This window comes from Sceloporus occidentalis, unplaced genomic scaffold, assembly GCF_023333645.1.
Source record: "Sceloporus occidentalis isolate IW3139 unplaced genomic scaffold, rSceOcc1.0.p SCAF_5, whole genome shotgun sequence".
NCBI lineage: Eukaryota > Metazoa > Chordata > Lepidosauria > Squamata > Phrynosomatidae > Sceloporus > Sceloporus occidentalis.
Genome location: NW_028316985.1, coordinates 87,859,606 through 87,880,058, shown reverse-complemented (window position 1 = coordinate 87,880,058; position 20,453 = coordinate 87,859,606). Strand labels below are relative to the sequence as shown.

At 40.7% G+C, this 20,453-nt stretch overlaps 2 protein-coding genes across 4 annotated transcripts in view; one reads left to right on the top strand and one right to left on the bottom strand.

The window, feature by feature from the left end:
• The first annotated feature begins 509 nt into the window (after nt 1–509).
• Nucleotides 510–20,281, top strand: FGFR1OP2 (FGFR1 oncogene partner 2). 2 transcript variants are annotated; one of them, XM_089524653.1, is made up of 6 exons: nt 510–732; nt 10,415–10,551; nt 10,888–11,005; nt 11,525–11,667; nt 13,425–13,538; nt 17,468–20,281. In XM_089524653.1, the coding sequence occupies exons 2-6, from the start codon at nt 10,417–10,419 to the stop codon at nt 17,600–17,602; spliced, it is 645 nt and encodes a 214-aa protein (XP_089380779.1). In that variant the 5' UTR covers nt 510–732; nt 10,415–10,416; the 3' UTR covers nt 17,603–20,281. The 2 variants fall into 2 exon arrangements, with proteins under 2 accessions (XP_089380779.1, XP_089380778.1); XM_089524652.1 differs by having other exon boundaries at nt 650–732; nt 17,471–20,281.
• Nucleotides 14,418–20,453, bottom strand: part of TM7SF3 (transmembrane 7 superfamily member 3) — a 38,340-nt gene continuing 32,304 nt past the window's right edge. For both annotated transcript variants that reach the window (XM_089524650.1, XM_089524651.1), the window contains one exon: nt 14,418–14,742. The gene's annotated coding sequence lies outside the window, so the exon portion shown is untranslated. The remainder of the gene's footprint in view (nt 14,743–20,453) is intronic.

Here is a 20,453-nt window from a genome sequence, read left to right as displayed (position 1 = left end):
TCAAAGTGGAGGTAGAGCTTTATCTATTAAAGTGGGTTTAGGCCTAGCACAGCAAGACTCCTAAACTTGGGCCTTCTAGGTCTTTGGACTTCAGTTCCCAGGAGCCCTGGCTATTGGCCAACGTGGCTGAGGCTTCTGGGAGTTGAGGTCCAAAAAAAAATCTAGCGCAGTGGTCCCCAAACTGCGCCTTGTAAGTGATTTTGGACTTCATCTCCCAGACTGCCAGGCCATTGGCCAACATGGCCGAGGCTTCTGGGAGCTGAAGTCCAACGTCACTTAAAGGGCCCAGTATGGGGCCCACTGTAGTCTCGCGAGAGGCCTTGGTGCAGCAGCGCGTTATTGGCCGTCACAGCGAAAAGGGAGTGGGCGGAGCTAGGGAAGTCTCGAGATACTACATTCCATGCATTCCTCTCTCTCTGTCTGCCTCCCCCTCGGAGGCGAGCTGAAGTAATGCCAGACCCTCCTCTCGCGATACTTGAGAGCGAAAGCGGCAAAGCCTCGCGATAGCTGGCGTAGGTGAGCCTGCCATCCTCGGTGCTGTGTGTCAGTTGCTGCTGGGGCCGGCGTCGTTAGTTGGCTGCGGGCGTCGATTCAGCGCCGCTCATGGGGCCCCTGGGCGGGAAGGTGGCTGCTCCTCCTTCGCCTTCCCTTCGAAGCGCCGCCATTTAGGACCCGAGGCGAGGCAGGAGAGGGCCCCCTTCGCCTGGGCTGCTTGGCTGTGGCTCTCCATCGGTGAGTGGGCTTTATATTCAACTGTATTGGGCCAAAGCGGGCTCAGCAATGGAGAGAAGGGACCAGTGGGGTCCCAGTGCTATTCAACGTCTTCATCAGTGACCTGGAGGACAGAATTGGGGGCAAGTGGAACGTGAGCCAACAGTGCCATGCAGCAGCTAACAAGGCCAATGCGATCCTAGGCTGCATCAATAGAAGTATAGCGTCTGGATCAAGAGAAGCAATAGTGCCACTCTGTTCTGCCTTAGTCAGGCCCCACCTGGGATATTGTGTCCAGTTCTGGGCACCACAATTTATAAAGGATGTTGAGAAACTGGAACATGTCCAAAGGAGGGCAAGTAAAATGGTGAAGGGTCTGGAAACCATGCCCTATGAGGAAGGACTTGGGGAGCTGGGGATGTTTAGCCTGGAGAAGAGAAGGGTAAGAGGTGATAGGATAGCCCTGTTTAAATACTTGAAGGGATGCCATATTGAGGAGGGAGCAAGCTTGTTTTCTGCTGCTCCAGAGACTAGGACCCAATGGAGCAATGGATGCAAACTACAGGAAGAGAGATTCCACCTGAACATTAGGAGGAACTTCCTGACAGTCAGGGCTGTTCGACAGTGGAACACACTCCCTTGGAGTCTCCTTCCTTGGAGGTCTTTAAGCAGAGGCTGGATGGCCATCTGTCAGTTGGGGTGCTTTGATTGAGAGTTCCTGCATGGCAGAAGGGGGTTGGGCTGGATCAGGGCCCTTGCAGTCTCTCCCAACTCTATGATCCTATGACCTACAGGCCCTTTCTCTTTCTCCTTTCTGTGGAATAAGCCCTGGTGTCACTTCAGTTGTTGTTGTTGTTGTTGTTTCTGGCTTAATGGAGAACCTTTTCAGAGCTAGCCTTTACAACTAATGAGAGTGTCACACCGTTATTCTGGCATCATTTACTCCATATAACATGGCCTTAACAGAATGGCGTAGTGGTTTGAGACCTGGAGAGCAGGGTTCGAATTCCAACTCAACCATCGGATACCATTGGATGAGCTTGGGCAAGTCACACTCTCTCAGCCTCAGGGGAAGGCAGTGGCAAACCCCTGTGAATCACTCTCGCCAAGGAAAACCCCCACGATAGGTTCTTCTTAGGGTCACCTTAAATCGAATCAACAGCAACAACAACAAAACCTTTGGCCCTCCAGGTATTGTGGGCTACAGCTCTTTACTCAGGCTTCTTGAAATTGAAGCCCAGAATATGAGAGAGCAGGATGACCAAACGTTGTTCTTCTTTTCCACAACACATCCTACATTACAGTCTTCGGTGCAGGAAGGATTCCCAAACGCCCTCCATTTTGGGCAAGACTTAGGAGCATGGATTTACATTGACATGAGTGGTCTTTCAGCTTTTATTTTCTCGTGTCCTCCATTTTGTGGTGCCTCGTCCTCCTTTTGTGGTTAGGACATCTGGTCACCCTGGCCTGCTCCAATAGGGTGTTTTCCAACTTGAATATAGGATGCGGGTAATTCAAGGAAGGATGCGTTGCAGATTCAACCATCCATGTCTTGAAGCAATTCAAAACTATATAAAATTCCAAAAAGCGAACCTTGATTTTGCCATTTTAGATAAGGGACACCGTTTTGCTATGCCATTGCATTTAATGGGACTTGGGCATCCACTGATTTTGGTACTTGGATCTTGGAACCAAACCCCAAAGGCCGACTGTACTATAAAGCCCTTAAAATACATTAAGAACTCATGTAGAAATTAAATAGACATGATTTAAAATTGACTGAGTGGCTTGCATGATTTTAACTTTAGTGCTCAACTGTCCTTGATCTTTTTAGTCTAAATTCCTTCATATTTCTTGACTGCTGTCTCCATTGTGTTCAATGTTTAATCCAAGATATGATCAATCTTTAACTACTTCCATGCCCTCATTGTCTAGGTTGAATTTACAGTGTGTAGATCCTCTGTGGTAATTATTTTAGTCCTCTTTATGTCCAGCGCAAACCTGCCTTTGCACTCTGTTCTTTGACCTTCCTTAGTAATTGGTCCAACTCTGTGATGTTTTCTGGAGTAGTAGTTCAGTGCCATCATTTAAAAAGGCACCAAGATGCAGGATGTGGACATTCCTGCCTCTCCCGGGGCCCATTTGCACAACACACTTGTAGCATTATCATTCCACATTAACATTTAGCATGTTTGGCCAAAAAGCTTCAGATCAGCAAACTACGAAATCTAGGAGGATTCTGTAGGATGCAGCCATGGCAGCTGAGGTGCTGTAATTGTGTACATAGTGTGAAAGGGGTCCCTGGTTTGGAGCAAGGTGGAGACATTCTGGAATGGGAGGAGACAGCTTTTGGTAGAGGGGAGAAGGAAAACCAAAACATCGGACGGCACTGGTTCTTTCAACTTCTCTAAGATCTGAGAGAGTCTCTTATCAAAAGGCACTAGTGGTGGATTCTTTTCATCAATATAAGATGGTGACAGCTGGCTCGACAACAGTGCATGCGAAAGGGATCTAGGAGTCCTAGTAGACCACAAGCTTAACATTAGTCAGCGGTGTGATCCAGCAGCTAAAAAGGCCATTGCGATCCTAGGCTGCATCAATAGGAGTATAATGTCTAGATCAAGGGAAGTAATAGTGCCACTCTATTCTGCTTTGCTCAGGCCTCACCTGGAATACTGTCTCCAGTTCTGGGCACTACAATTCAAGGGGGATTTTGAGAAGCTGGAGTGTGTCCAGAGAAGGGCAGGCAACATGGTGAAAGGTCTGGAAACCATGCCCTAGATTAAGAAGTGACATGATAGCCATGAAGGGATGTCATACTGAGGGTGGAGCGAGCTTGTTTTCTGCTTCTCCAGAGACTAGGACATGGAGCAGTGGCTGCAGACTACAGGAAAAGAGATTCTACCTAAACATTAGGAAGACCTTCCTGATAGTAAGAGTTTCTCAACAGTGGAATAGGCTCCCTTGGAGTGTGGTGGGGTCTCCTTCTTTGGCTGGTTGGCCATCTGTTGAGGGCACTTGGATTTTGTATTCCTGCACAGCAGGGAGTTGGACTGGATGGCCCATGAGGTCTCTTCCAACTCTGTGATTCTGTGCAGGGTTGGACTGTGTGAGTCAACATAACAAGGGCTCCTCCCATCTTAAACTGGCCTGAATTTAATTGATAGTCCCAGTTCACTGGATTAGTTATTGACTGGCCACTCAATGCTTATATAATTCCCATCGATTCAATAGGTCAGTTCCAGTTGGACTAGCAATAGGTTTCAGTCCTGCACATTAAAAAAAATATTACCAATATTTTGGGCTGTAGGTGGAGAACCTTTGGTTTTGAACTTCAACTCTGAGACATCCTAGCTAGCATGGCTAAGGGCCAAGAGGGCCCAGGTTTCTCCACCTCTGGGCTAGAGTCTTGGACATAGCATTTGGAGATCCAGGTTCCAGTACTGACTGACCCACAAAACTCACCGTATGGACTTGACCATTTCTCCCTTAGCCAGACCTCTTGTAGGTGTGCTGTGAGGATAAGGAGAGTCATATATGTCATTGGATAATGTGGGTATAGATGTTACAAATAAATAATATTCAGCATTGTCTAGTATCAGCTGAGCTAACTGGAATGCTGTGAATCTTTTCCTTTCTCCTTCAGATCCAGCTCCTATTTTTTATCTTGTACATGCTGCCAATTTTAGATATCTTTCCCCCATTTATTGTTTGCTGATTAATTGATTTACCTTTCTATTCCACATTTCTTCCATAGAAGGTGGGATGCACCATTCTACATTCTCTTTCCAACAACTTTCTGAATTAGAATGACTGGATGATAATGATTAGATCCAGGTCACCAACAGTGTTGAAGTGAAGGTTTAAATTCAAGTCCCCCTAGTCCTAATCTAATTCTTGTAACTACCATACCAAGCTAGCTTTGCTGCTGCTGATATATAACACATATTTTATGTGTATTATATTAGTGTGCCTTAAGCTATCTGATGTGGAGGAACAGCAAGTTTTTCCCTAGTGTGCCATGGACTGGCTCTCCATTTATGCCCATTAGCTACAATGGGATGGGGTTTTCTTCTTCTTTTCTTTTCTTTTCCTTTTTCTGGAAGTCATCCAGGGAACAGCAGCAGGTGGCTTGGGGACCATCACTAGTCCATGGACCACAACTCTGAGTAGCATATGATGTGATATGGAACACAAATCAATGTTGGGCAACTGTGTCCCTCTGGATGTTGGAGAACTATGACTCTCATGATTACTAGCTATTGGTTATGGAAACTAGGACTAATGGGATTGATAATATCATGCTTGGTACATAATTATTTTTCATTATTTTGTTTTATGGATTTGAGATTACTGCAATATAAGTGTTGAACAGCAAAGAAAGAATCATTTGTGCACTGACAATGTTGTCATTAGGGTGCCCGTGTACTTAGATATATTGTTTGGGTGTATGCAAGGGTCAGAGCTGGGAAACCTATATCTGTCCAAACGTTGATGAACAGGTACTTCATCATCCTTCACATTGGCTAGGCTGTCTGGTGTTGATGGAAATCTGATGGAGTCTGACAACATCAGGAGGTCTGTAAATTCCCCAGTCCTGCTACTGAGTTTATACCACTTTTCCATTTCTCTTGGTAGGTGGGCTTGGCATGTTTTATGTGTGGTGTTTTGCACTCAAAACATTTCTCACATTTACTAATAATAGTCTTTTTTTCAAGGAAGGGAGTCATGCAGCCCTCTAGAGCAGTGGTTCCCAACCTTTCTAATACCGAGACCCTTTAATACAGTTCGTCATGTTGTGGCGACCCCCAACCATACAATTATTTTCATTGCTACGTGCAAATATGTGTTTTCTGATGGTCTTAGCGACCCCTGTGAAAGGGTCATTTGACCCCCAAAGGGGTCCCAACCCACAGGTTGGGAACCACTGCTCTAGAGGTTATCCTAGAATCTCTAGCCAGTAAAGCTAAGTGTGAGGAGTAATGTGGACTGCAATCCAAAAGCATCTTGTATGATTCCCTCCCCTAACTGACTTATATCCCATTCTGTTACTAAAGCATTCCCTCTCACCAGCCCTTTCCACTTCTCAAAACCAGCTTTGCATGATTTGCCAGCCCACCAATGGCACTTGCAGAGCTGCCGTGTGGAGGAAATTATTTTTACCTGTCCTGTCAGAATCCACTTTTCCACCTTTGAAAGGGTGTTATTGGATCTTACGCCAGATTATATAATGAATAAAAAGTACAAATACAACTAACAACCAGTTTCTAAGAACAGTAATAGAAATTGTGAAACAAACATCATATAGTGGCATGGGTAAAAGAGTTACACAATGAAATGAGCAGCAGTAGAACTTAATGTTTCATTTGGCTTTATGAACTTTGTTGATGTTAAGTATATATGTATGATGTGTGGTGTTTTGTCACACAAATGTAATGACAACCTGAAGTGTTACATGAAGAATAGTTGTGGAATGAGGCGTCTTCTTGTTTGTTTGATGGCTTGCAACACCTCTCAGGCATGAATGGGTTGTGAAATTCTAGTATGTCTTTTTTGTGTTACCATTTGGCAGAGGTGAAATTACTGCAACCTGTATAAGCCTATTATAAAACAGGATTGTATGTGTGTGGATGTTAAAAACTCTGCTGCATGAAATCATACCTCTGTTTGTTCCTCTGGGCTTAGATTCATACGTTTTGTTTTCATGGATATTCTGACATGGGAAGCAATCAAGGATAATATGCAAATGATTTGCACAGTTATACGTAGTAAGATACAAGCATTTTGCAAGTGATTGTAGTGCACAAATCTGCTTTGTTCTCCAGTGCCACATAAGTTCTTGTTGCCTCATGTGTGTCCTATCCATCATCCATGCTAACATACAATCAACTGATAATATATGTACCTATAATAGTACCTTATAAATTGGCTTTTAAATGAAACAAAAAAAAAATATGACAAGAGAGTCTGTTTCTGGTTGTTTCACATTTTAGGAAGTAACTGTTGCTCATTTCAGAATTGATGTTTAAAGGATATGTCATCAACACACAACATCCAGTATAATTTTATGGAATGCGTGTTCTAGATTGAGTACAGAAAGCTTGAATTTTAGCTTAGATTTGCTGAGTGATTATATACAGACCTATAAAACAAAAGTTCTTAATCTGTAGTCCATGCACCCTCCTACCCCCCAAAAGGTATATGAGCTGGGAGCAATACAGAGGCAATACATTTTTTCCCTTTACTTTTTTTCTGGTACTTCAAAATCTGTGGTTTATTTTTCTGGGGAGGAGTTGAAGGTTCAAAACAACAGCTGTATCTTGTGTGCGCATGCATGCAGGTGCGCATTTGGCTCTATGGCTCAGGGATTATTACTGTATATACTCAACTATAAGTCGACCTCATGTATAAGTCGAGAGCAAGTTTGGGGGCCAAAATTATGGATTTTGATATGACCCATGGATAAAACAAGGGTAAAACCTGGGGGCATGTAATAAAGTAGAAGGGGATTGGGTCAGTGCTTCCGGGACAGATTACACCTGCCTTTCACCAGGAGATGGTTCCTTTTAAAAATAATATTAAAGTATAGTAGTCAGCCCTCTGTTTTTGCGGACTTGAAATCTGCATCCCTCGCCTGTTTATGGGCAGCAAACGGAGGGGGACAAAATGGGACATGCTGCCATTCAAGCCAATGGGGCTTGAATATCTGAGGTCTGTTACAGACTGCCAAAATAAAGCTGCTTCAGGTCTCTTTGGAGGTATGCTGTTTAAATGATGCATGTACCCTAAGAATCCGGAAGCTGCACCAAAGCTGCACTCCAGTGTTTAGGAATGGAGTGTGGCTTTGGCGCGACCTCCGGACTCTTAGGACCCATGCATCATTTAAATAGCATACCTCCAAAGAGACCTGAAGCAGCTTTATTTTGGCAGTCTGTAACAGGCCTGAGTTTCCATTTTTTCGGAGGGGCATCCTGAACAGATCCCTCACAAAAACGAACAGGTTTGTGAGCCGTAGTTAAGTTGACTCAAGCTATTGGGGACAATTTTTTGACTAAACTTTCTAGACTTATACCTGAGTATATACAGTACTTTGAGACTATACAAGGTAACAGGGCTTTATCTACAGTATCTATAGGAGCTACTGACTCATAAACAGCTATACATGTTGAGTTGAATTTTGAGCCTGCTGGTAGATCTCTGCAGTCTTTGTATAATTTCCTGTGTGAACCACCCCTAGGTTTCAGGTTGTTTTAGTATGTAAAGTAGAGCAATCCTGCGCATGTTTGAGAATAAAACCTATTTGAACTCACTGAGCCTTGTTTCTATGTTCATATTGGGTTACACTGAGATTGTGGCTGATATGTCTATCATATTTGTCATCTACAAAAATGTAAGACACTAATTCTAATCTGAATGTAAATTCCAGCCGCACAACTTTAAAATAGTGGGATATGCCAAAACTGTTTTACACACCACTTGTTTAATTGGTTGTCTTAAATGCTAATTTATAAGATTGTATCAATTCTTGAAAATGTCAGCTCTGGCCACAGGAAACATATAATTCTCCTGTTGCAACAACTTCAGTGGCTACTATTTTCTTTCCAAGCATAATTGAAAGTACTGGTTATAGGCTATAAAGCCCTATATCATTGGGGTCTATACTGTCTGAAATACCACATCTCCTACATTAGCCTGTCCGAGTTTTAAGATCTTCGGGGGATGGTTTGCTTCTCTTAGTCCCATTACCATCACAGGCATCTTTGGTGAGGACACAGGACAGTGCCTTCTTGAAGGGTACCTTGATGGGTACTCCCTGACTGTGAAATGCTTGCCAGAATCTAAATAGGAATTATAGAACTAAAAGAGACCTCAAGGGCCATCCAGTCCAACCCCTGCCATGCAGGACCACAGAATCAAAGCACACCTGAGAGATGGCCATCCAGCCTCTGCTTAAAACCACCACTCCACCACTCTCATAGGGAATGGGGTCTGCTGTCGAACAGCTCTTACTGTCAGGAAGGTCTTCCTAACATTTAGGTGGAATCTCTTTTCCTGTCACTTGCATCCGTTGTTCCAGGTCCTGTTCTCTGGAGCAGCAGAAAACAAGCTTGCTCTCTCCTCAATATCACATCCCTTCAAATAGTTAAACAGGGCTATCATATCACCCCTTAACCCAGCTCCGTAAGGCGTTCCTGATAGGGCATGCTTTCCAGACTCTTCACCATTTTGCTTACTCTTCTTTGAATACACTCCAGTTTGTCAACATTCTTTTTGAACTGTGGTTGAACTGGACACATTATTCCAGGTGAGGCCTGACCAAAGCAAAATAGCATTATTACTTCCCTTGATCTAGACATTATACTTTTGTGATGCAGTCTAGTGTCGCGTTGGCCTTTTTAGTTGTCACATCACTTTGATAGCTGATGTTTAACTTGTGGTCTACTAGGACTCCTAGATCCCTTTCACATGTACTGTTGTCAAGCCAGGTTTCCCCCATCCTATATCTGTGCATTTCATTTTTTCTGCCTAAGTGCAGTACCTTGCATTTCTCTCTGTTGAAATTCATTTTGTTAGTTTTGCCCTAGCTTTCTATTAAGGTCATTTTGAATTTTGATCATCTCCTCTGGGATAGTAGCTATTCCTGCCAATTTGGTGTCATCTGCAAATTTGATAAGCATGCCCTCTATTGTTTCATCCATGTCATTGATAAAGATGTTGAATAGCACTGGGCCCAGGACAGAACCCTGTGGGACCCCAATGGTCACTTCTCTCCAGGATGAAGAGGAGCCATTGCTGAGCACCCTTTGGGTTCAGCTGGTCAACCAATTACTAATCCACTTAACAGTTGCATTATCTAGCCACATTTTATTAGCTTGTTTGCAAGAATATTCTGGGGGACCTTCTTGAAGGCCTTACTGAAATCAAATCATCAAGTTTACCTGTTTTCCTAGAGTTTTGAGCATTAATTGTCTGCTGCAGAAGGTCTTAACTTGGGTATATTATATTTGTATTTGCATCATCATCATCATTACTATAATATTTTAACTGCCTTTTAAAAACATTTTAAATTAATATGTTTAATATGTGTTTTTAATTTTGTTCTATTTGTTGCTATAACTGCATTTTGTTTTATGCCATCTTTGGGATAAAGATGGAATGTAAATTAATTAATTAAATAAGATCACATTGATCAGGGCCACTTCAGTAATATGATGGACAAGGTTAAGAGTGTGCTTGTTCATTTGGAAGTGAATCCTGTTGAAATTATTGTAACTTCATTCTCTTTTAAGACAATCTTCTAAAGCTTATACAAGCTGTAAGAAATGTCTAGGAAAAACTGACCTGCTTTTTGTAGGAGGCCTTAACTGCAAACATTTCTTCATAAACAATTTGTGTGTTCGATACGCTGCATGATCAATTTTAGCTGATTAGCCTGTTGATTCTGATGAATCCTACTTCCACACCTCTCATTTTGACTTTCCACATTGGATATATTTACAAGTATATATAGGTATTTGGATATCAGAAATGGAGGCTGGTGGGAAGAGTCTATGCATTTTAAAATTCTTTCTGTATTTGAGAAGGAAGATAACATATTTGAACATTTCAGAGACTAGACATGCATGCATGACATCTCAAGAGTGACAGAATGGTGTTAGTATTGTATAACAAGCTCCATGTCTGTTGTATTTTGTTTTTTTAGAAATGAGTTGCACAATTGAGAAGGCCCTAGCGGATGCAAAAGCGCTAGTGGAAAGACTGAGAGAACATGACAATGCAGCAGAAGCTTTGATTGAACAAACTACAGCTCTCAACAAACGAGTAGAAGCCATGAAGCAGGTTTGTATATCATCCCTCTAATAGCCTGAATCTTTAGAAGCCTGGAAAAAGCACCACAGCTGTAACAGCATTTATGCTTGTTCAAGCTAGATGGCCTCCTACTCTAAGGCTGCACCTGCACTTCAGAAATAATCCAGTTTGACACCACTTGAAGTGCCATGGTTATGTAATTCTGGGAATTGTAGTAAGCTGTGGCACTAGAGCAGGGCTTATGCTGTTTACGGCATTTGGAATTCTGTTTGTTTTTATTGTGACTAAATTCAGCTTTGCTGGTAATAATAGAAGCCTGTCATCCTTGCCTTCTTCTACCATTAAGAAATATTTACTTAATTTCAGTACCAGGAAGAAATTCAAGAACTTAATGAAGTAGCAAGACATAGGCCCCGCTCTTCTTTGGTATTGGGCATCCAGCAGGAAAACAGGCAGATAAGGGAACTTCAACAAGAAAATAAAGGTGAGTAGTGATTTAATTTAGAAAGCTTCATTCTGCACTGTTCATCTTCTTTAGGACTTAGAATTGTGCAGCCTTCCAGATGTTGCTGAAATGCAACTCCCAGCAGCCTTAGTCACTATAACTAGTGGTGAGGTATTCTGGGAGTTACAGTCCAGTATCTAGAAGGCTGTACAGTTCTCACACCAGTCTTTGCAAATGCTTCACTTGCCCAATCAGGTACTTATGTAATAACAATCTTTCCTGTTTCTGATACTCATACATGTTGTTAAGCCAGAAAAGTGTCTGAAGCAATAGGTGGGTGTTAGGTACTTTGTATTTCACAGTATCGGAAATTGAAGTGAATCGTAAGACATCCAAAATGTTCTGGTTATTTTGTTCTAAAATAACTATAATAAAATAGATGTCCCTTGTAGGTTAAACAGTTTGGAGATTGTAGGCAAGGTTATCACACAGAAGCTTTTCTTATCGTTAGACAGGATTTCCTGCAACACTTTAAATGTGTTACATTTATTTTGACAGAGTTACGTACTTCATTAGAAGAGCATCAGTCTGCCTTGGAGCTAATAATGAGCAAATACAGAGAGCAGATGTTCCGACTGCTCATGGCCAGCAAAAAGGATGATCCAGGTATAATAGTGAAGTTGAAAGAACAGCACTCTAAGGTAATATAACTTAAAAATATGTAAATCTGTTGTAGTATAATGTTTTGTATCATTGACAGTATTGAAGAATTTTACTTGTTGGTTTTACTTGTTTAACTCTAGACTACACGTTACTCTGCCAAGCTTCCTTTTGAAGCCCCTGCTCCTTCATTATAAAGTGCAAGATTAAGAGAAAGGATGACTTACACAGAAGTAGTAATGCCTGGGAGCAATGACGATTAGACTTTTAATCTTCCCAGTCCTGTCATTGGAAGCTGCTGATTTACCTTAGCCTGGGTTTCAGGGCTGCTTATGTTTTTATCAGTTGAAAAAAATGTGTAGAGCTAAGCAAGGCTACTTGCTACAAATGAATTTTCTGAAAAATGTCAAAGACATAGAAATAGCTTTCCATAACTTCAGGTGAATTTCTCCAATGACTGCATTGAATTTTTTGAGTCCTTTTAAAGGCTGAAGGAGAATCCTACTCTGGTAGATTCAAAAATATTGGAGCAAGCTTTTGGTGAGCTATCTGTGCAGTGAAAGCATGATGCAAATTTTACATTTAGACACACATAATGCATTAAGGTAATGAATTTGCCTGAAACACAAAGGTATTTTAGCTGTATATACACTCAGAGTGCTAGATTTGTGTAGTGCTTTTTCCTTTCCATCCCTTTTTAAAGTCATGACTGTACTGGAGAACATATTATGATCACTCTGTTATGCATTAAAATATATTGTGATCCTGTATTCCCAAAGAACTGGTTTGTTTTTCTGGGAGCTAATATCCCAAGAGGCTGTAATTAGCATGAGCAGTTGTTTACCGAATCCAATTGAGCAGACATGTTTCTATAGTTTCTAAATCCACTTTGAACTATTTCTTTGTAGTTCCTTCTGAAATGACAGGCCACATTTATTGTTAGGCACACCTGCTCTACAACTTCCCACAACTCTAATAATAATAAGCTGCAGCTGAAAATCACCCAAAATAGAGCCAGTTAATATGTGAAGTAGACGTCTGCTTACTTCTAGGTTGCATTTTTGGCCTGAAATCACCTTGAAATTTGCAACATAGTCTGTTGAGGTGGAGGGAAAAATCGATCTTTGCGCCTGCTGTGAAGGATACCAAGAGAATATTGTACATAGGAAAAGCAACATGCTTATTCTGTCTCCCCCTACTTCCCCCCTTCCTGGTCATGGTAAAGTCAGTTGTCAGGAATATGTATTTTCCTAACAATATTTCCTTTAAATAGGCAGTCAGAAATAAATAACAAGAGTAATTGGAGAATTATTATAATATAGTGGGCCCTTGGTATGAACTGGAGTTTGGTTCCAGGACCTCACCCCACCCATGGATACCAAAATCCATGGATATTAAAGTCCCATCATATACTATGGTCCTTGCTATAAAATGGCAAAAGGAAGGTTTCCTTTTTACAATTATTTTTCTGGGAGAATATTTTCAAGCTTTTAACAATCCATGGATATAGAATCCGTGGATATGGAGGACTGACTGTAAACAGAGGTCTTATGGTTTGGACAGTGCAAATATTTACTATTAAAATAAGCAGTACACATAACATTAAGAAACTGCTTTGGGTAATACTGATAATGCTTAGTAGGTAGCACTCAGTTATTTTGGAAAGATTAGTGAGATACTTTGGGTTATTTTTGTTTTGTTTTTTACTTAAATTATAGCTTTTGAATAATAACCAGATATGTGCTTAAAACTCAACTGTATTACTAGTTGTTGGTTTTTATTTATTTATTTGGTTCAGGAGTTACAAGTACATGTGGACCAAATCACAGAAATGGCAGCAGTAATGCGCAAGGCCATTGACATTGATGAACAGCAGGGTTGCAAAGAGCAGGAACGTATTTTTCAGCTTGAGGTAAGTATCAAACTCCATGGAAAGTCAGAGTAAATACGGTATAAATAAACTGAAAAGATTTAGTAAGTGAAAACCAGCATGCTGTGGTAGGCCAGAGTACAAATCCCTACTCACCCATGGGAACCCACTGGGTGATCTTAGGCAAGTCACACTGTCTTACCCTTAGAGAAGGACTTCTGTCTTCCTTTGAACTGAGATAGTGGGACTTGTCCAGGGTTATCCAGTGGGCTTCCATGGTCAAATGGGGTTTCAAACCTTAGTCTACAAAGTTATAATCCAGTGTTCAAACCACCACTGCACTGGCTCGACAAATACACATGCACAAAGGAAAAGAAAGGAGTAATACAAATATAAAACTACTGTATGTCATACAACTGTAAAACAAATTATTCAGATAGAATACAAAAATATACAATATAAAGCCAACTGACAAATACATGTAATTCAAAGATACAAGATTATAAAACACTATTAAATTAAAATTCTAAAAGCTTCGGAAAACAAGATAAACTTTAACTGAGATTTAAAAACAAAGAGAAAAAGAGCAGCCTATAAATATTCAGGCAGGCAATTTCAGAAGTATAAAGCAGTGAGTGAAAAAGGACAGAGCAGAGCCAAGGAAGAGGAAACTCTTGATTCAATGAGAAGCTTGAGTTCCTGGGATTCTTAGGTTTAGACCATGGATCATTCTGAGGGCTATATGCACAGTCTTCCAGATTTTGTTTGCACCATAGATTACTTTCAAGGAATTACGATACTGGCAATTCCATTATTTTTATTTCCTTTCCTAATGATATCCCACATAGGATTCGTCTTATTTTTTATTTTTTTAATTGCATTTATTGAAATTGCATATAAAAATAAATCATATCTTACAAATTTACAATCCACATTACATAGACAACACAAACTTACAACATACATACATCAAAATTCTTAAAAATGAAGACTTCCAAACCTAAAGCGCTGGATATATTTTCCCATATTAATACTTTTCTTGTCAGAAATTCCAGATATATAATCCTGTATTTATGTTAAGTGTTAATGTCATTATACTCTTCAACCGGATTGGAAAATCAGTGTCTTCACATTTAGTTTCAGTAGTTGGTAGAGTCCTAGTCCGACTGATCCGGTTGAGATAACTTTCGGATTCAAAAATTTTCCAAAGATTTTATAACTGGTATCCATTCTACCTTGAAATTCCCTATTAAATTTAATCAAATATGTTAAATTATCATTCTGTATCAGATCATATAGTTTCCAAATCCATGGAATTCTTCTGTTTCACCATCATCACATACTGCGTTGACTTTTTAATTGATCTCATCCATCAGAACTTAGTTCCCTTTCCTGATCAGTCATTTACACACTGTGACCCTTTCAACTTATATATGAAGATGAGGGCTGTTTTGTTTTGAAGTTTTTTTGCCCCATCATGAATCATTTTACTCATATTTACCTGGAACTCCATATGGCATTTCATTGCCCACTCCCATTTTGGAGTGATCCTTTTTGCTTTAACTAACCTAAATAATTTGGTGTCATTTACAAACATGGGCACTTCACTGCAGGCACCTAATTCTAAATCAGTTTTGAACATTTAAAAAAACCTTATCTCTGTCTCATCTTGGGTAATGTTGACTTCTTTAAACTGTCCATTATTTAAATAAGCGAGAATCCAATTAGGGTTTAAGATAATAGCTTTTCCTTTAAAAACAATAACGGAAACAGTTATCAGTTTGGATCTAATGGGAAACTGTGGGCAGCTTTAAAAATGGAAGGAAGAGCTTCAATCATGACTGTGTCTGCAGAATGGATGGTTACATGAGGCAGATGCTCATATGCAAATAGCAGTTACTGGTACTTCATTTTCTCTGAACCAGCTCAGTTCTGGCAATGAGGTTACTACAAAGGGGTCCAGAGCTGAGGTCTGGCATTGAACTGAGATATGTTACAGCTGAAGCTGAATTCTGGGCTCAGTTTAGCCAGAGGTCATCACCACCAGGGACGTAGCCAAGGGGGGGGGCTCTTGGGGTCTGGACCCCCCCTTCCATTAGAAAAATGAATGGTGCATGCTGCTGCGCTGCCGCACTCAAGCCCCATTGTAATGGTGGCACTTAGTCTGGACCCCCCCCCCCTTCCTAAAATCTTAGCTACGTCCCTGTCACCACTGTTCCATTTCAGCGGGCCAATTATTTTATGGTTTGTGTTTCTGTTCAGAGATGTCTTTAGTTACAGCATGCAGTGAATAAAGAAAAATCAGCCATGTGGTTTATTAGGGACAGGTAAAAATAAGAACTATAGAGAGAATTGATGAGATGAAAACCTGGGGGCTGCCCAGATAGACTAAATGGCCTGGGATCCCCCAGGCCTTGCATCATCTAGTTTAGTTTAGTTTAGACAACACAGGCTGAAACCTGTGACGGGATTGGGCCCGGTCCCACCAGTACAGATGGAGATCAGGAGAGTCCAGTCTGACCCTGGAATAAAATAGCCCTGGTTTTGCACGAAGTTACTCCGTGGCAAAACTGGATTCTTCTGGCAACATCACTTGCACATGCTCCCTATCTTGTCAGCATGTGAACCATCTGAGATATCCCCCCCCCCAGTCATCCTATCATCCTTTCTGTTGCAGAAACGGGGTATCTGGCCCCAGGTTGGTGTGGGAATGGGTGTGTGAATATTTGCCCATCCCCATGCCCAGCCATGGACTAACCCAGGTGAGCATGGGGGGGCAGAATATTACCAGCTCAGCCCATGCTGCCCTGCCCCATCTGCTCAGGCCCCTGGACTCTTACAGGAATGAAGAGCTTTCTCTCTTGCTATCAGATCATTTCAGGTAGGCTGCCATATACACTTGTCAGTCTTATCACATGGCAGCCAGGCTTGTCTCAGGAACATCTAGGAGGGACCACATTACTCCGGTTTTGAGGTCCCTCCACTGGCTGCCTATCAGCTTCTGGGCCCAGTACAAGGTGTTGGTTATCACCTTTAAAGCCCTAAATGGCTTGGGTCCAAGCTATCTCAGGGACCGCCTCCTCCCATACAATCCTCCCCGCGCTCTCCGGTCCTCTGGGAGGAACTTACTGCAGCCTCTAAAATCTAGGCTTGCGGCGACCTCCCAGAGGGCGTTCTCTGCTGTCGCCCCCAAACTCTAGAACGACCTGCCGTATTAGATCCGTCAGATAACATCATTAGACAGCTTTAAAAAAGCGGTCAAGACGGCTCTCTTCCGGCAGGCCTTTCCAGATTAACCATCCCGGCCCAGGTTCCCTGATTCCCTCATTCCTCCCATGGCCCCATCTTAGTGATGGTTGAGGATCAACAGAGGGACATCAGGGTTTTTAGTTTTTAATTTGTTGTTTTTATGCTTTGATATTGTGTTTTTAATATGTTATACTGTTTAATACTGTCTTAAGGGGGGGGAGGGATAAAGTGTTTTTAATTGTTATATTTTATATTTTACTGTTGTCAACCGCCCGGATTGGTTTGCCTTGGGCGGTATACAAATTATTATTATTATTATTATTATTATTATTATTATAGAATATTTCATTGTAGGCAAATAATAGACAGTAAGGTTTGCTGGTGTCACAACTGTCTGAACTATTCTGGCACTTTTATATTGCAGTGTCAAGTAATTCAGTTCATTTTATTTACTTTCTGTAACTGTGTCTACAACTTTTATGCCAGTGCATTCATGCTGATGGAGTTGAAAATAATTTTCACCATCACATATTCTTATTTAAAGGATATTCTGGAGTAAAACCTGAGGCATCCTTGTACAAGAACTTTACCTCTGACTTCCAAAGTATATCCTTTCAGGAATCTGAATTATAATGTACTTTCCCCACCTACTTATTTTCTCAAGTAAATTTTTCTCATGCTTTCTCTTTCTACTGTAAAACCATTATTTTTCTTGCCTACAGCAGGAAAATAAAGGACTGAGAGAAATTCTGCAGATAACCAGAGAATCATTCCTGAATCTTAAAGAAGATGCATCAGAAAGTACATCTCTGTCTGCGTTAGTAACCAACAGCGACTTGAGTCTTCGAAAGAGTTGAAGATCCTATGGAGACTTTTACAGCCACTGCACATAAAGCATCAGGGTTCCCCTGTCAAGCTGCTGCGTCGACAAGTTAATGCATCCTAAATCAAATTAATTTGATACTTTTTATACCATGTACAGTACATTAAAACAACTCATTAAAATTTGACCAGTGTTAGTGTACAATGTTAGTTAACTGCCATAGGTGTAAACCCTATTAAGGCATTCAGGATAAGGAGACTGACCATCTGAAGAGAGCTTCTGCTACATTGGAGACTCTAGGCAATCTCAGACCCTGAATATGAGTTTCTGATCACATTTTTTGTAAAAAAAAAAAGCTACACATGTAGAGAAATGGTCTTTTTCAGACTGTTTAGAGTAGAGGGAGTGAAGTTGAGCTGCTCCCATTCCTTTTTTGTCCCAGTCTGAATGCCTGAATAGGATTGTAATTTCAGTAGAAATGGCTAATAATGGACCTAAACAGACAGGCCAAAATTAAGCTGCTTCGGGTCACTTTGGAGGTATGCTGTTTAAATGACACATGCATCTTAAGAGGCCACAAGCTGTGGCAAAGCTGTGCTGGACTGGAGCTTGGCTTTGGTGTGGCTTCCTGCCTCTTAGGACACATGCATCATTTAAGTAGCATACCTCCAAAGTGACCCGAAGCAGCTTTATTTTGGCCTGTCCATTTGGGCCCAGTGTTACTGAAAGGTTTTTATATATATATATGCAGCCATTCAGAACATCAGATATATTACGTGATCTTTCTAGATATTCCATCTCTGTCATATAGGTACGTACAGATGTTTATAACAGAAGTTGTCATGCTCCAGGTCATATTTACTGTATTGTTGACACAGAGTTTGAACGATGAGGGAAATTGGTGTTGCCGTTTTAGCAGTGGAGCTGCCTTACCTAGCAGTCATAGTCAACTGTAATCACTGTCCATCCTGAGCAGTTTACCTTTTAGATGCATTTTTAAAGGTACCAATGAACTTGTAGACAAGGGAGCCCCCTTTTTAAGTAATCTCTGGTGATTACAAATTGCCAACACTGGATACAAAAAGAATTTATCAAAAATTTTAAAACAGGGAGAAGCTGGGCATGTAAGAACTATTAGGAAACAAACTTGCATTTACCGATCTACACTGATCATCCAAAGAATATGAAAGTTTTGCGCCCCCATGAAAGAACAGATTTAATGATTAGCTTTAAAATGCAAAGCTTATTTTTTAACCTTTAAATGAAGATAATAAACCACTCACCCACTTATAAATAAGCGAATAATTCAATGAAGTTAAAATTCTGAATGCACTGTCTTGTAACATGGCTATCATATGCATTGCACAAAGAAACACGTAAGATTACTGTTCTAAAATAACATGAAGCCATCTGGCTTTGAGACTGGATGGAATTGTGTAGTTTCCTAATGTTACACAATGCGAGGTACACACAAACATGCTCAGACACAGAACTTTGTGCTCTCTGGAAGCCACTTCCTCCAGAATAAAAAGGGTGACTGTGTATTCATGGGACACTTTGAATCCAACACTGGATATAGAAGCTTCTTATGTCCTGAAGGGCCCATGTTTCATTATGTAATAATACTTTTTAAAAAGCACTTGAAGCCTCCAAAGAACTCAGGGTAGTAAAATGGTCCTTCTCCATTTTCATCCTGAGAAGCCTGAAAGATAGTAACTGGTTCCAGGTCACGAATGAGTTTCATGGTTCAATATGGATTTGAACCCGAGGAGGGATCACCCAAGTTCTAGTAATACACTGTAACCACTCTTCTATGCTGGTTGTCTTATACTGGCACTACTTAATTTACATATGGCACAAGGCACCTGCACCTGAACATAAATGCTAAACCATTTGAATAATTGGCATGGCATTCTGATCTTTAATAATGGTCCTGGCTAGTTTATGCCCCTGAAGCTCTGATAGTAAATATAACTTTAAAATAAAGTGTTCACAGTTTGAATATGTGGTCTGTTTCCTAAACACCATCTATTTAAGAATCTTATTTTGTTCTGATGTGTACAGTTAATTGTTCTGGCATAAAGAATATTGCTTATTATTGAACTATTTGTTTTATGCTCCATTGGAAAGGAACTTGTACATAACTTGTGCTTAAGGATTTATGACCTGAGTTTCCAGGACAAACAGTAGATCAATGGAATGTCTGCCCCACTGTTTTGTATAATATTCTTCTTCCCTTTGGACAAAAGTGGGATTTCTCGAAGCTTCACCTTTTGTAAATTATAAAATATTTTTGTACATAGTTTAACAAAAACTTATTTTCTTTATATTTGGAGTGTAAAGTAGTTAACTATACCTCATGCATTTGATACAGCCCTGTCAATGCAGAGTCTTCTCCAAAAGTCTTATTTTGTAAATGTGAAATTTTGCAAGGTTCTTGAGTGAATGTAGTTGTTAATTCATCAATGTTCTTTGTGGAGAAAAGCCTGATCAATGTAGGTGTATATTATTGTGACTATTGAGTAGAAGTCTTTGGTTGTCTGGATATTACCTTGCTTGTCTAAAGCAGTCTAACTGATGTTGACTTTGAATAACTTTCCTTCTGTGTGGCATGATAATTTTCTATCACTCATTATTTTTGTAATGCAGATGCTTGAAATGACTTCATGGGTGAGAATGCATCCTGTACAGTAAACCTATTTTTACCAGTAAATTGTGGTATGCAAATGTTTGAACAATTCCAATTTGTCAGATGTGTGGAATCAGCTGCAGAGTGACTGTTCTGTTGTCTGCATAACCTTCACCTTAGAGGGAGGGAAAAGAACATGTTTTTCAACTGCAGCTCAACATTTCTCACCATTGGCTGTGCTGATGAAAACTGCAGT